The sequence below is a fragment of the Mustela lutreola genome, chromosome 6 (genome assembly GCF_030435805.1).
Source record: "Mustela lutreola isolate mMusLut2 chromosome 6, mMusLut2.pri, whole genome shotgun sequence".
NCBI classification, from domain to species: domain Eukaryota; kingdom Metazoa; phylum Chordata; class Mammalia; order Carnivora; family Mustelidae; genus Mustela; species Mustela lutreola.
In genome coordinates this window covers 75,074,098-75,088,794 of record NC_081295.1, presented here as the reverse complement: position 1 = coordinate 75,088,794, position 14,697 = coordinate 75,074,098, and the positions used below count along the sequence as shown (strand labels likewise).

Genomic DNA, 14,697 nt, shown 5'->3' with positions numbered 1-14,697 from the left:
GTTCAGTTAGCCACCATATAGTACATCATTAGTTTTTGATGTAGTGTTCAGTGATTCATTAGTTGCATATAATACCTGGTGCTCATTTTTTCTTTTAGCAAGGAAACAAGAAAAAGTGATCCCTTGACCTGTTTTCAGTGAGTGCTCTAATCAGTGCAAAATCTTTTCTCAAATGGGAGGTGAAATTCTAGTGTTATTTGGAAGTAGCTTGAGGCATGAAGAATCATAGGAAAATGAGTATCAAAATTGATTCATGGTAAAGCTAGAGGCCTATGCACATAGTTAGTTTTGCTTTTTAAAAAATAATGTAATATAATTTGTATATCATGAAGGTCACCTTTTTAAGTTTAAAACTCCATGGTTTTTAGTATAGCCATGAAAGTTGTGCAACCATTACCACTTTCTAATTCTGGAACATTTTTGTCACCCCTAAAGAAACCCCATATACATAAGCAGTCACCACCACTTCTGCCCCTGGCAGCCACTTATCTATCTCTGTGGACTTTCCTGTTGTTTCCTGATTTAGGTTTTAAATAGATGTTTGGATTGTAGGGCTATAGTAATAAAACCGAAGTGAAAATAGCATACTGTACTGTCATAATGACCCAGGCGTGGAACAGATTTATGGCTTCTATTTAACAGTTTGTAAAAAATTCATTGCAGTATGCTGGTATGAAATATATTAGGACATATATTGTTAATTGATACTTTTAAGTTCTTAGCGTGTTGTTTTGGGAGTATGGTATACTGCTAAATTGATTGGTTCTAGTATAATAGGGTAATGGTTAAAAACTAGCTTGTTAATGATAATGATGACCCAAATGATGGTTCTTTCATGCTTAACCTCAAAAGATCAAGCTGCAAAGGTAATTAAAATACAGAAATGTTTTTCTGCTCTTAAGCCAAATGCCTGGTGACTCGGTTTCAGCAGCTTAGCATCATTTGGGTCATCAGTATCAAGTATAGTTGCATTGGGTTTGTACTTTCAGATTTGATTTGTGAATTTGTCTTGGTTTTATAGTTATATAAGCATATGGACTTTACATCTCACTTATATATCTTTATGTTACCTTTTAGTACAAATCTTTAAGTCCACTCTGTCAGGAAATAAGAATTTTTTCCCTTTAAAAAAAGGATACATAACTAAGTTTAAACAATACTGTTTCAGAAATCTACAAACCATGCTTTTTCTAGCTTAAAGTCAAGGCTATATCTTCTTTCTGTTAACCATGGTGTAGAATGTATTCCTTCATATCATAAATGCTTTGTGTAAAGATTCCAGATTTGATGTTAGCTAATGTTACGAGAATACAACTTTCCTGACTGTATAGTGAATATTAGAGAATTGTTAGATCAGGTGAAAACTGAAATGGTCTTTAAGTACTGGAAAGCCCTAAGAAAGGATGCAGAGGATGACTTCAAGAGAATTCTTTCCACTGATAAAACAGTGAAGTGCATTATGAATGTTGCTTGGTAAGTGGGTGTTGAAGGTTTTGAGCATGTGGTTGAGGTAATGAGGGAGACTTCATTGAAGGTCAGAGGGGCTAGAGAACTCAGTAAAAGAGTGGTAGTGAAGACCATGTTGACGTATTGGAACAGGCTAGCTGAAATGGTAGTAGTCCTTTACAGGAAGTGCTGTTTGGCACCTTTCCCAGTTTGGACCAGAGTTTTAAAATTTCCCATGTGATAAATGTTTGTGGAGACAATCTAGGAAGGTATCAACATTTGCAAAGGAGAAATTAAAAAGGGCAGTCTGTGGTGTTCTTAATGGCACCTATACCTGGTGAGCCCCCTCCGCTGCTGTTCTTCAGCATGCTGCTCCATAGCTATTTCCCCCTCATCTGTCACCTGTGTCTTTTGGCAAGATTGATGCCAACAACCTAGCAGATGTCAGATGCTGAGCTACTGCAGCCTGACTGTCCTGCTTTCCAGGTGTCCTCCTCTCCATTCACGTAGTATGTGTGCTGGATAGCAGCAGTCACCACTGCTCATGATTGTGGTTAAGGTGACCATGAAGTATTTATTTTATTGGTAGATTATTTGAATAATCTTATAAATAACTTTAGTCCTGTATTTACAAAGTAATAGAGGTCTTAAGATGCCATTGAAATTTTGCAGGGACACTTCATATTATGGGGAAAGTATATGCTGAGTGGACATTATTCTTTGGGAATTTATAAAAATTTCCACATGAATCAGTCCCTCATGAATGTCAAGGGGTTGTTGTAGAATATATTTCTGTCTAATGTGCTCTTGTGAGATGCTTTAGGATGGAGTTATTGTCTTGTATTTTTGTGGTTTAAATACTTGGTATTTTTTCATAAAACATACTTGCATTCTTAGTCTACAGGTAAAAGAATTTACCTGTACCTTTACTCCTTTTTTTGGATGTGGTAATATTCAAATACTTTGCTTTTTAAAAATATAGATTGTTTATGCATTATCTGGACAGTTAGCCTGTGTGAAATAAAATGGAACAGCATGTAGTGGGGGAAGTCCATATTACATTGGACAATTCTGTGATGATTCTGTGTGGTATGTGCATGTGAGCCTAAAGGTCAGCTGTTCTTTCTTCAGATACACTGAAGAGATGGTACCCTGGCACCCTTGCCTGAGGCTTATTAGCAACTGTGAGCAGAAGCTTTCCAGCCACACATCAAGGCGCTTGATAACAATGGAAAAGGTGAAGGAATTTGAGGTAAATTATCCTAGTATTTTTTGGCTAAATTCTGGAAGAATCCATATATTTCTTTTAGTTTTCTTGTAATGGAGTTTGAAAATGTTAGTCCTTGATCTTTAAAAAGTTACCAAATTCAGGAAGAGGTAGAAGTTCAGGAGGTTTGTGGTATTTGGTGGAATTTAGAGGGTAAGAGTTGGTTATAAAAGTTGAATAGCAGAATGGAAATTTAACTTCTCATCTTTGCCACTAATGCAGTTTAAGACAAACAAATAAACAAACAACACAATTAAACAACCGTTGTCTAATTAGCAATCTACTAGTTACCCATTTTTCTCCAAAGGCAAGTCCTACTTGATTACAGACTATTCTGAAGAGAAAATTTCACTTTATATAATGGAAAAAGTAATTTGCTGCTGTTAGGGCCCAACACATGTTCTTGCCCCACTTTCTCTGATACACACACACAAACACACACACTATTCTTGGGAAGAACAAAACATCTGTTATTTCATATCCAGATCAGAATTTATACGAATAATGCCTCATAATGGAGCTTAATTAAATCTACAGAATGCTCCTTGGGCTTTACTTGTCTGGACTGACAACCACAGCTTTCCAAAGTAAACTTCAGTGAGCTCCATTTTTGTTTTTGATCTCTAGGGTAAGCAGAAGGCAGATTCATCTCCATATTTGATATTTTTCATCTAATTCACAGCTCATGGATTCTTTCACAGTAGTGAAACCCAATATTTATTTAGTGCTTTTTGAATATATTATTGTGTATTTCTTGTTTTTGTCCTTTTAATTTCATTTGCTACCTGTCTCTAACTTAGATTTTATCACCATATATCTGGTTTGTGCTAACATCTCCTAAATTCTCTCTTCCATTTTTCATACCTCTAGTTCTTAATTGTCAAGTGACTCTTCCTAAAACACTGTATTCATTATGTTACTCCTTTATGCGAAAAGGTTAGTGACTCCTTTTCATTACCAAATGAGATTCAATGTAATATAAACATTCTTCAGTAATCAAGCTCCAATATCAGGGCATTTCTGAAAGTTTAAGCTGTTTATGTATATAAATAGTTGGTTCACGTTCAATTAGGGGTGGTTGTGTAGGTGTGTATGTATTTATATACAGGTATATGTGATACAATTAATGTAAGTGTCTGTCATTTTTAAAACAAGTTTATATTCAAATGATAGATATGCTTGGGCTGGCATCTTGTACTCATATCATAATTATTCTGTATATCCTTGAAACTTTAGATTTACATTTAAAGAAATATATTAATATTGAACAGTTATTTTGCTGAATAGTAACACCTTGCTTTTCTTCAAATTGTTACTGGACTTTGGTGCTCACATTTTATAGGAGACATGTCATTTAATTGTTGTTTTTTGGAAATAACCTATCCTGAGAATGATGATCTACCATTAAATGTTTAAAACATTAAGAAGACCCAAAAATTCTAAAAGAGGGGTTCCCAAGTTGTTTGACACAATGACAGCCTTCTGCAGTGACTTTTGAATGGACAACATTTATTTGTATATACAATAGAAGTCCTCTTAACTAATCTGCATTTCAAACCCAGTTGACTTACTAGTACTGGCTATTTTTCTTCTAAAACACCAATACTAATGCCTATAACATGTCAGATATTTCCAGCTAGTGACTTGCTTGATCTCTACTCTATCTGTACACTTCTGTTTCTACCAGCTGAATTGTCTGTGTGCAATGAATCAGCTGTGTTTGTTTTGTGAACTGGTTAAGCCAGTTGTATTTGTTATGGTAATTAGGAAGTCTAACTAAACACTAGTTAGACCAGGGAAATGTGAGTGTGAGAATAAAGTTGTCATTTCTAGAAGAGCTAAGTGGACTACTTCAGAAAGATTGGATCAAGTGAGTTGCAAAGAAAGACTCTTGGACTCGGAATGTATGAGATGACGATAAAAGGTTGAAAAAAAGTTAGTGCAATCTAGGTTTCTCTACCCAGATTTGCTGTAAGAATCTTTATGTTCTTGCATCATTTTACAGAAGCCAAAACTGAAAATCTTTGTAGGTTCTGATTCTATATCACAAGATTGATAAACGAGTATATAATTTTTAAAGTTAAGATGTTCAGTGTATTTACAAAATGTTTTCAGTTTTTCCTGCTTTTACTGACTTTTTCAGTTAACTAACTGTAGTATTAGTCTGTTTGGGCTGCTATTGCAGAATACCACAGACTGAATGGCTTAAATAACAAGTTTATTTTCTTACAGTTGTGGAGACTGGAAGTCCCAAGGTCAAGGTGCCAGCAAGTTTGGTTTCTGATGATACCTATCTTGCTGAATTGCAGACAGCCACCTTCTTGCTATATTCTCTGTCCTGTTGGATTAGAGCCCCACCCTTACGATTTCATTTAACTTTAATCATCTCCTTTAAGGTTTAGTCTCCAAATATAGTCAGGTTGGGGGTTAAGGCTTTAGTATATGAATTTGCGGGGGACACAGATCAGTCCATACCAGTAACAATTACCAACATCTATCACAGTGAAAAAGAGGCCTCTATTGCATGTTAAAGTATGCTTTTTCCATGCTCTTCCAATTAGTTATTTATCATATATATGTTTGTTTTTTAATATTTTGAGGGAAGTAAGGCATTTGATAATTTAAATTAGTAACACTGCAGCTCTTAGAAATTGCAGCACTTAATGTAATCATTTGAGTTAGTAATAACATTTATGTGCCAGGCACATGAGTAATACATGTAAAAAAAAGAAATAGTACCTGTAGATTTGATAGTTCTAAATCTTGATATTAGAAAGTAAAATGAATGACATCAGCATTCTTTATTTTGTGGCCTTCATAAATAGTACCAGCACCAGCATATGATGTTTATGATGGCTTTGAAACACTGTTCAGAAGAAAATATAGAGAAAGGACTCTAATAATTGATGGGGCCACATAATGAACCAGTCATTTCTTAGTGGCTAAGTAGGGACCTGTTGTCATTTCTCATTTTCTTTCCTTTAAGTTAATTTATTTAGGAAAATCTTTTTTTTTCTGGTACTCTTTCCAGATTTATAATATATCTATAGGCAGTCTATTGGAAGAAATTTTATCCCAGATATTTTCTAGAAGAAAGAACCCTGTATGTATACAAAAAATAAAGTTAGATACAATGAAGGATAAAATATGACTATAATAATGATGGTTTAAAAATATTTTTTTAGGGCGCCTCGGTGGCTCAGTGGGTTAGGCCGCTGCCTTCGGCTCAGGTCATAATCTCAGGGTCCTGGAATCGAGTCCCGCATCGGGCTCTCTGCTCAACAGGGAGCCTGCTTCCCTCTCTCTCTCTCTGCCTGCCTCTCTGCCTACTTGTGATTTCTCTCTGTCAAATAAATAAATAAAATAAAATCTTAAAAAAATTTTTTTTTTAAGAAAGGTATTGTTAAGATAAACTAGTTAAAAAATGTTAAAAGAGGAAAGAGGAAAAGTTAAAAAAATTAGAATAAGAAAAAAATTTTTAAAAATTTAACTTTGCAAGACTAAAAAATCATGGGGAGAAAGCCATGAATTCCATGCTTCGCTTTCCTTTCCTCTGGAATTCTACTGTTCTCCTTGATCAGTGAGCTTGGTCTTGGCTGGATGTTCTTATTGATCTTCTGGGGGAGGGGCCTGTTGCAGTGATTCTCAAGCGTCTTTGCCCAAGGCAGAATTTCATTGCCCTAGCCAGGGGCCGGGCTAAGTAATCTGCTTCATTCGCTCTCGGAAATTTTTGTTCCCCAAATGCTTTCTGAGAGCTCTGGAGGATGGGAATGAAAATGGCGGCCTCCCAGTCTCCTCCTGCCTGGAGGATCCGAGAGCTGGGGGCCCCATTCCTCAGTGCACTCTTGGAAAAAAAGTGCTCAATCACTCCAGTCTCCCTGATCTGCAGCTGTGCTCCGAGCTCACCTGGCCTGTGACCAACCAATCATTTTTGTCTGTGGTGCACAGTCCCGTGTGGAGTCTCCAAACCCAGCAGATTCCTGCTGCTCTGCTCTTCCGGTGGATGAAGGTGGGTCTACCGGGATCTGCCACTTTTGGGGTCCCTTCTCAAAGAGTAGTTGTCTGACTGTGCTGCAGATCACAGTTTAAGGTAACCCCAAGCTGAGAGCTCACTCCTTGGCTCCATCTCTGTAGCCGGCTTCGCTGCTTTGATACCTGCGAGCTCTGCTATACTCAGACACCCCCGATCCTTCTGTGACCCTGCACGACCTGAGACCACACTGTCCCCGCGAGGGCTCCACCCCCGCTTAGCCTCTGGGGTGATGTCAGTCAGTGAAGCAGACTTCTAAAAGTTCTGATTTTGTGCTCCACTGCTCTGCTGCTTGCCAGGAGCTGGCCCCTCCCGCTCTGGTCTATCTTCCTGTTGCTTCGGATTCACTTTTCCACAGGTCCTACCTTTCAGAAAATGGTCAATTTTCTGTTTTTAGAATTGCTGCTCTTCTCTTCGGTCTTCTGTTGGGTTTGTAGGTGTTCAGAATGGTTTGATAACTATCTAGCTGAACTGTGAACTGATGTCATCTCAGTCTGCTACTTCTCCGCCATCTTGACTCCTCCCTCACCTTAGATGTTTTTAAACCCAGAAAGGCAGTGTTAATTTTTGTTTGTTTTTATTATTTTACTTTTGTCCTTTCAAATTGATATAAAAAAGAAGAAAAAAGGGGCACCCGGGTGGCTCAGTGGGTTAAGCCTCTGCCTTCAGCTCAGGTCATGGTCTCAGGGTCCTGGGATCGAGCCCCGCATCGGGCTCTCTGCTCAGCAGGGAGCCTACTTCCCTTCCTCTCTCTCTCTGCCTGCCTCTCTGCCTACTTGTGATCTCTGTCTGTCAAATAAATAAATAAGATCTTTAAAAAAAAAGAAGAAAAAAGCCCAATGCTCAAATAAATTTTTGAAACAGCCTTCACTTTATAAGATCAAATTTCATCAGTGAGTTTTAACTAGTATGCAGTGTACTATTACTGAAAATACTGTCATGTTAAATTAATCATATTTGGTTTTGAATTAATCATTCCATTTCTACCTTCTGTTTGTATGGAAAGGACTGTATGTAATTGCAGCAAGATCCTAGTCCTTTATAATTCAAGTGATGACATAAAATTGTCAAACAGTTCTGTTACGTGTCTAACAAATTATTCTCAGTCTTGTTCAGCGTTGTTGACTTTGGCAGTGGGAAACTATTAATTGTAGATTTTTACACTCTTGTGTACTGTCTTTCTGCATTTTGGGTTTGTCACTTACTAGGTTTAATTTCAGTATAACTTTTGGCCCACTCGATACATTGTTATAAAGTGTTCTTCCTCTCCCCTTTTAGAATGTAAACTTAGGTGTTAAATGAGAAAACTATCTAAAGAATGTAGGTGTCTTATAAAATTTTGTATCTTTTCATTATTCCCATAGTATTTAGACTTGCTTGTTGAATATAATTTTTGCTACCCATATTAATGAAAACACCTGGTAAGAGAAGCCATTATTCCCTGTTGATACAGTCTGAAAGAGAAGGGAATGCTTAATGCTACTTACTGTTTACAGAGCTTTCATACCCATCTGATGATGTTATTTTGCTAATTTTAGAGACTAAGAAGTAGCTGAGTTGAGACCAAAACTCTTCTTTGTACTTGAAATTCTTTGACCTTTTTTATGCATCATGTTGCCTACCAAGACAGTTTCTGCTTTTGGAATATGCCAAGGTTAAAAGGCAAATATTCTTGAGTGGCGTATTTCTAGTGTCTTTTAAAGATCATTTTTTCTCATTGTTAATGGCGCCATGGTAGAATGGGATTTGTTTTACCAGAATCCATTTTTCCTGTTGATATATGTAGTTGATGCTGCTGTATATAGTTGTGGTCACAGTGCATACTCCTATAAAACATTTTCCTTATATAAATTTCGTTGGAAAAAAAATGCTGATTTCCAGAGTTGTCCAGATGGACCAGAATATTACATTGTCAGTGAAACTACCTAAAACAGTACTCTGTCTGCCTTTTCCAACAGTATTCTTGGACAGATAAAAGAGTACCCAAAGTAGCCATTTTTGAGACTTTCTTACATTCGTATAGCTTTTAAAGTCTATTCTGTAGTATGTTTAAGTGTATAAAAAAAAGTATCTTAAGTTGCTGTTGCACTAAATGGGCCGTCATGTGCCCTGTTTGTTTTGTGGCTTGTTTCCCTGATATGCTGTGATTTGAGAAGTACTGAAGTATAGGTAAGTTGAATTTTAGGTATTATATGGACACTAATGTAGACTATGGTTATATTATGTGAGTTAGTCAGTATAGTTCAGATGATTTAAATAATAGGGAGTATTGGGCAGTCTTAGTGGCAGGTAATGAGAATTAATGTTAATTTTTAAAATTTTGGATTGAATGAAGAGTCCACTAACATGAAGCTGATGAATGCTTCATTAATCAGAATGTCCAAAACTGAAGGATTTGACTTATGGACCAGAAGATTTTAAAGCTCTGGAGAGAGAAAGAACCATTAACATGTTTTAAATGAGGAAGGGAGAGAAGAGACACTAAGGTCTCTTGTTTAAGAAAATGACTTATGGGTGACTTGAAGTAGAAGAAATTAGTCTTTGTGAAAAGTCGTTTACATGTTAGAATGACAGTAGTGCTGCTAGTCATGAACTGATGATTTGCTGACATAATGCTTGTGTCTATTTCGTTATGATTTATCTGTTCTCAGAACTAATGGTCACTTGTTTTGGCAGCTATCTGAGTTAAAGGTGGTTCTCACTGGCTGACCTTTCATTCTGAAATATTTTGTTTTTTGCCTATCTCATGCCAGGACAGTGCATATTTTCCTTTCGGTTAGAGGTATGAAAGATTAGCGATTAAGTGCGAAGTATTTCCATCCTAGAATTTGCCCAGTGGGAAGGAGACGCTGATTCATTTATCAGTGAGAAAAATAAGACCAGGTGATACTAAGTAAGAACATGATAATTAGATGTGAACTTTAATGGAGGTTGTAACATAGTACAGTATTCATTATCATCCAAATATGTATGTATGAGAGAGAGAAAGGCCAAGAAAGACTCTTTTAAAAAATTATTTCTAATAGTAAGTCAGAAAGAAACTATTTGTGTTATCTATAAATTATGTTTTGGCTTGAGATCTTTGAAAACAGCTTTTAAGAGTAGATAGAAGCCTGGGAGAATGTGCATATCATGTTGAATGAAGTTTAAAGGATCACATCATCTACTTGTCTCCTGTTATCTTGTTCTGAATGGCTTGCTTTAGCTGTAATGTAATTGGTACTTCTCCTTGAATATAATCTTAAAGGGTCATAATTTGACGTTTTCTTTTACATATCTTCAACTAGATGATTTTTGCCAAACAAACTGGGTATTTTGTTCATACTGTCGTGATGGTTTTAAATTATTGTTTCTGATCAACCAAGAAAAAGCAAATGTTCATCCCCTACCTACTCTAGGAAGGTAATCATTTAAGACACCCGGATTCTAGTATATATCTCTTTTATTTGCAGTTTTCTGAAGGTAGAGAGCATGTGTCAAATGCAGTTTTCTGAAGGTAGAGAGCATCTGTCATTATGCTCCAGCTGTAATGATCATATTTTGAAGCTATGATAGTAAAACAGTCTTTAATATACTCATGTCCTATTATAGAATCTTAGAGGTCAGTTGCAAAATACAAGTTTGATCTGGGAGTCCCGAGGTATGAATGGTTTAGGGAAATAAGAAGTTTATTTATTTATGTGGAGTCTCCATGATCCTCTGGAACTTCTTTTAAAATTCTACTTACTACTTACTAATTTTCTACTTACTAATTTGTTTTTTGTATTTTTATTTATGATATGCTTAACTTAGAATTATCTTTCCAATGTTTTTCAAATTTAAACATGAACCTCGGTCTTCTTCTGCCTCCATGACCCACCAGGAATACAACCATGAGATTTTTAAACATACGGTTTTTTGTTTGTTTGTTTGTTTTTGCCTAAAACAAATATACAGATTAATGAATAATTATAAAGTGAACATCTCTGTAACTACCACCAAGGTTAGGATTATAGCACCCCAGAAGCACCCCTTTTGGTGGCTATTTCTGATCATAAACACCTCTTCCTTCAGGTGTAACCATTAATCTCATTGTTATAGGAATCACTTTCTTGCTTTCCTTTGTAGTGTTATTGCTATTGAATTGATCTATAAGCAAATTAATTTTGCTTGTTTTGATCTTTATATAAGTGCATGTGTATTTTTGTTAATTTTTCTTTTAATGGATGGTGACAGTTTAAAAAAGTCAACTAGGAAAGTAGTCTCAAAGCAAAAAACATGTATGCGCATGCTAGTATATATTTTGGTCTAGTACTCATCCTTTGCTATGTACTTAGTTTTAATTAAATATTTGGATATAGGAACTAATAAGTTGTTTTATTTTTATCTGGTGCGTCAGTTCTGTATTCTTTTAATATTTGAGGTTAAGTTCTGATTTTTATAAAGTTAATGTATCTTTCCATGGAGACCATGTAGAAAGTACTTATAGTTCTCTGTTGCCATGATAGCATAAATATCCATGATGATCTTTTTACAGTTAGGAAGAAATTATGTGCTGAGTGCCTGATGTCAAAGTTGAATCATGAAATGTTACTTATTTTCAGAACTTAATGACAATTTTAATATATTAAAATAATAGACTATAGGTAACTTAATATCTTGCAGAAAAATGAAAATTTTAAAGTACAGATTATTTATGAATACCTAATTTAGGGATAAAGATTTCCACCCTTACCTTGGTCCCACTAAGAATAATGCTAGAGGTTTCTCTTAATAGTATTAGATGCCAGACTTTTGACCTACTTGTCCTTGGTTTGCAAATGGCCTAGTGCTGTTTATCGTTGTATAACTTTAGCACAAGTGGTTTCTATAGCTACTGTCCAGTACCAGATGTAGAACAGTGGGAAGCTTTGATAAAGGGAGAAGGATTTTTAAACAAAAGCCGGACATGGGTCATTACCCTGATGCTGAACCGAGGCCCCTTATATTCAGCACTGTCATTTACCTTTCATTTCACTCTCTACTGATTACAAGAAAGAGAATGTACTCACTTTTTCTCTTCCATCTCTTTGCCTTCTTCCTCTTACCTTATGTAAAAATGTATATTATAGCTTTAATCCATTTTAAGAATACAGGAGTGAGTCTTTCTTGACAAAGTTAGATGAGCGTTGTTGGTTTGGTGGCTTTCACTATGATGACAGCATCATTGGTTTTTACTTATCATAGAATAAGTTTCATAAGCCATTTGTACTCAGTTGTTTGCAGTGAAACTGCTGTTTTATGTAAACTACTGTCACTCTGAGAATATAAATGACTTAAGGTTAATACTAGTGAGGTAGAAGAAATCATTATCTCACTATCAGGAATTGTCAGTAAGTAAAAAAGGACAACTTAAACCTGACCCATAATTATAACAGAAACCATTTGGATTTCTTGTGAATGGCTCTGGTCTTCTACAGCTTAATTCCCAAAATGACACTTTTCTAGGGGATATGTCGTGTTTTTAAATAGTAATTTTATACATTGATGATTATCCTCAGGTATTTTCATCAAAGTCTGGGGGATTCTATAAAAGTAACTTCTTTTGGCAGTAAAAGGACATAGTGAGGGAGAACTTGGCATTAGTCAGAATGTGGATGGGGGTGATGTGAGAGGTGAAGCACGGAGTTGTTTATAGGATAGGATGAGGTTGGGGGGATCCAGTGTGTAGTAGAGGATAGGGTGAGGGGCAAGGAAGTAGAGGAAACTCATACATGATGACTCCCTTTTTCTCTGTAAAAGAGGTTGTAAGTTTTTGCTGGGGGTGGATAAACATATTAATGTAAGGTCTTGAGGACAGATGAAATTTTATAAAAGGTGCTGTGAGAAAGAGAAACAAAACTATATCTTTTAATGATTTTTACATTCACGTACTTCTCCTATTTTTGTATGTTTTCTTTCCCTGACTTGATTACATGTTCCCTGAGGGGAAAACCCTGGTTTTCATCGCTCATCATGTGTTTATGGGACCATTTGTGTAAGGTGGTGAGGCTAAACTGAGTTAAATCATAGTCTTTATCCTTAGAGAACCTTGCACATAAGAGAAGTCATTTGAACACTTGACTCGTTCCAGCCTCATGTGTTCGGTTTTGTAGTGATCTGTGCAAGGTGCTGTGTGAACATCATAGAGCATCTACTTGAGAAAACGGTATTCAAGCCAAGAGAGGATGCCAGTATTTTGAGCAAAGGTACAGAGGCATGAGAGGGATTGTGGAACATTCAGTAATCCCTAGACATTTTAGCATGACTGAAATACTAAGTATTCAGGGTGGACGGAATGGTTGGTTGGAAGCAAAGTTGAACCCCAAAGAATGTCTGCTCCTGAAGGTCTTGACATACCAAAGAACTTCAAGTTTATCTTTGTGGTGATGGCAAGCCATGAGGGTTACTACATAGAAGAATGGCAGAAGTTGGTGTTTTCTGCAGGCAAGTTTGAGTTGTGGAAAGATACCTGCGGTACCAGTGTGGAGGCTCCTGACGTCATGTAAAGATGATGAAGCTATAAACTAAAAAAGGTAGAAGTGGAGATTGTAGAGGAGTTAATAGAATGCAGAGTTTCTTGGGCAGGTAGACAGGATAGGACTTGATGACTGATTGGATAATTGGGTGGAGGGTGACAGGTGTTAACTTCCAGAAATCTGGGTTGAGATAATTGAGTGGATGATAGTTTTTTTGCATATGTTTTTCTCCTTTCCCCCCTCCTCCTGAAGCATGTGGGGGCTTTTCTAGGCTACTGCTCTTGCAGTGTCCCAGCTGCCTTCCCTGGTTCTGTGCTTTCTCCTGCCATTGGATTTTCTACATAGTAGCCAGAAGTATCTTTAAGAATGTACATAGGTAAGCTCTGTGATCTCATGGCACATTGGTAGTGCATCTGACTCCAGAATATAAATAGGTATTGAAACTCCCCTGCTTAAAAGTCATCAAGGACTTTCTGTGGAATTTAGAATGAAATGCAGAATCCTTCCCATAAGCTTCAAGGCCAGCGTGGTCTGTTTCTGGCCTGTCTCCCATTTCATTATGTGTCACCTTTGCTTTTGTTGCCTAAGTCTTAGCCACACTGGCCTGTCTTCAGGTCCCATAGTGTATTCTCTCTTTCTAGTCTCGGAGTCTTCTCACGCTGAGTTTCCTCTCTTGTTGTATTCCCTAGTGTTTTCTTCCCCTCTCTTTCTATAAGTTTAATTTCTTTTTTAGTTCTTAGGTAGATACTAGTTCTTAGGGAAGTCTTTTTTGTCCATACTCTTTACACCATCTTGCTAGCTGTCTCATATTCTTATGGTAACCCTTTCTTTCCAGTGTTTAGTCACAGTTAGTAATGCTAAGTATATGTTTGGGTATATATATATATATATATATATTTTTTTTTTTTTTAAGATTTATTTATTTATTTGACACGGAGAGATTACAAGTAGGCAGAGAGGCAGGCAGAGAGAGAGAGAGAGGAGGAAGCAGGCTCCCTGCTGAGCAGAGAGCCCGATGCGGGACTCGATCCCAGGACCCTGAGATCATGACCTGAGCCGAAGGCAGCGGCTTAACCCACTGAGCCACCCAGGCGCCCCAAGTTTGGGTATATATTCTTAAATGTCTTCTTCCACTTGCATATAAGCCCTGTGAATTCACAGATCTTGACAGTTTTACCCAGTTCAACAAATACTAACGGAATGGCTAGTAACTACGGAATGGCTAGTAACTGTTCAGGGGTTATTTGAGGTCCTCTGGAATTAAAACCAGCCAAAGTCAATAATATTTAAATAATCTATTTGAAGGAAGAGTAGGAATGGATAGTTAGCGCTCACAGTTTTCTGTTTCAGAGTACACAGAATTTTGTCATTACCTGACATCGCTCTTCAAAAATCAGTGTTAGAAAATGTTTGAGTCCCTCAATACCTAGGCCTCATTTCTAATGAGAAGCAAACCAAAAAAGTAGTCAAATTTACCA

The 14,697-nt window shown here is 36.7% G+C and overlaps 1 protein-coding gene across 6 annotated transcripts in view; it reads left to right on the top strand.

Annotated features, from left to right (window-relative positions):
- TRMT11 (tRNA methyltransferase 11 homolog) overlaps window positions 1–14,697 on the top strand; it is a 117,122-nt gene that overhangs the window by 35,428 nt on the left and 66,997 nt on the right. For all 6 annotated transcript variants that reach the window (XR_009354655.1, XR_009354654.1, XM_059177633.1 and 3 more), the window contains one exon: window positions 2,578–2,698. Coding sequence is in view for 4 of the 6 variants with exons in the window: in XM_059177633.1 (XP_059033616.1) it covers window positions 2,578–2,698 (121 nt within the window). In the remaining 2 variants the exon portion in view is untranslated. The remainder of the gene's footprint in view (window positions 1–2,577; window positions 2,699–14,697) is intronic.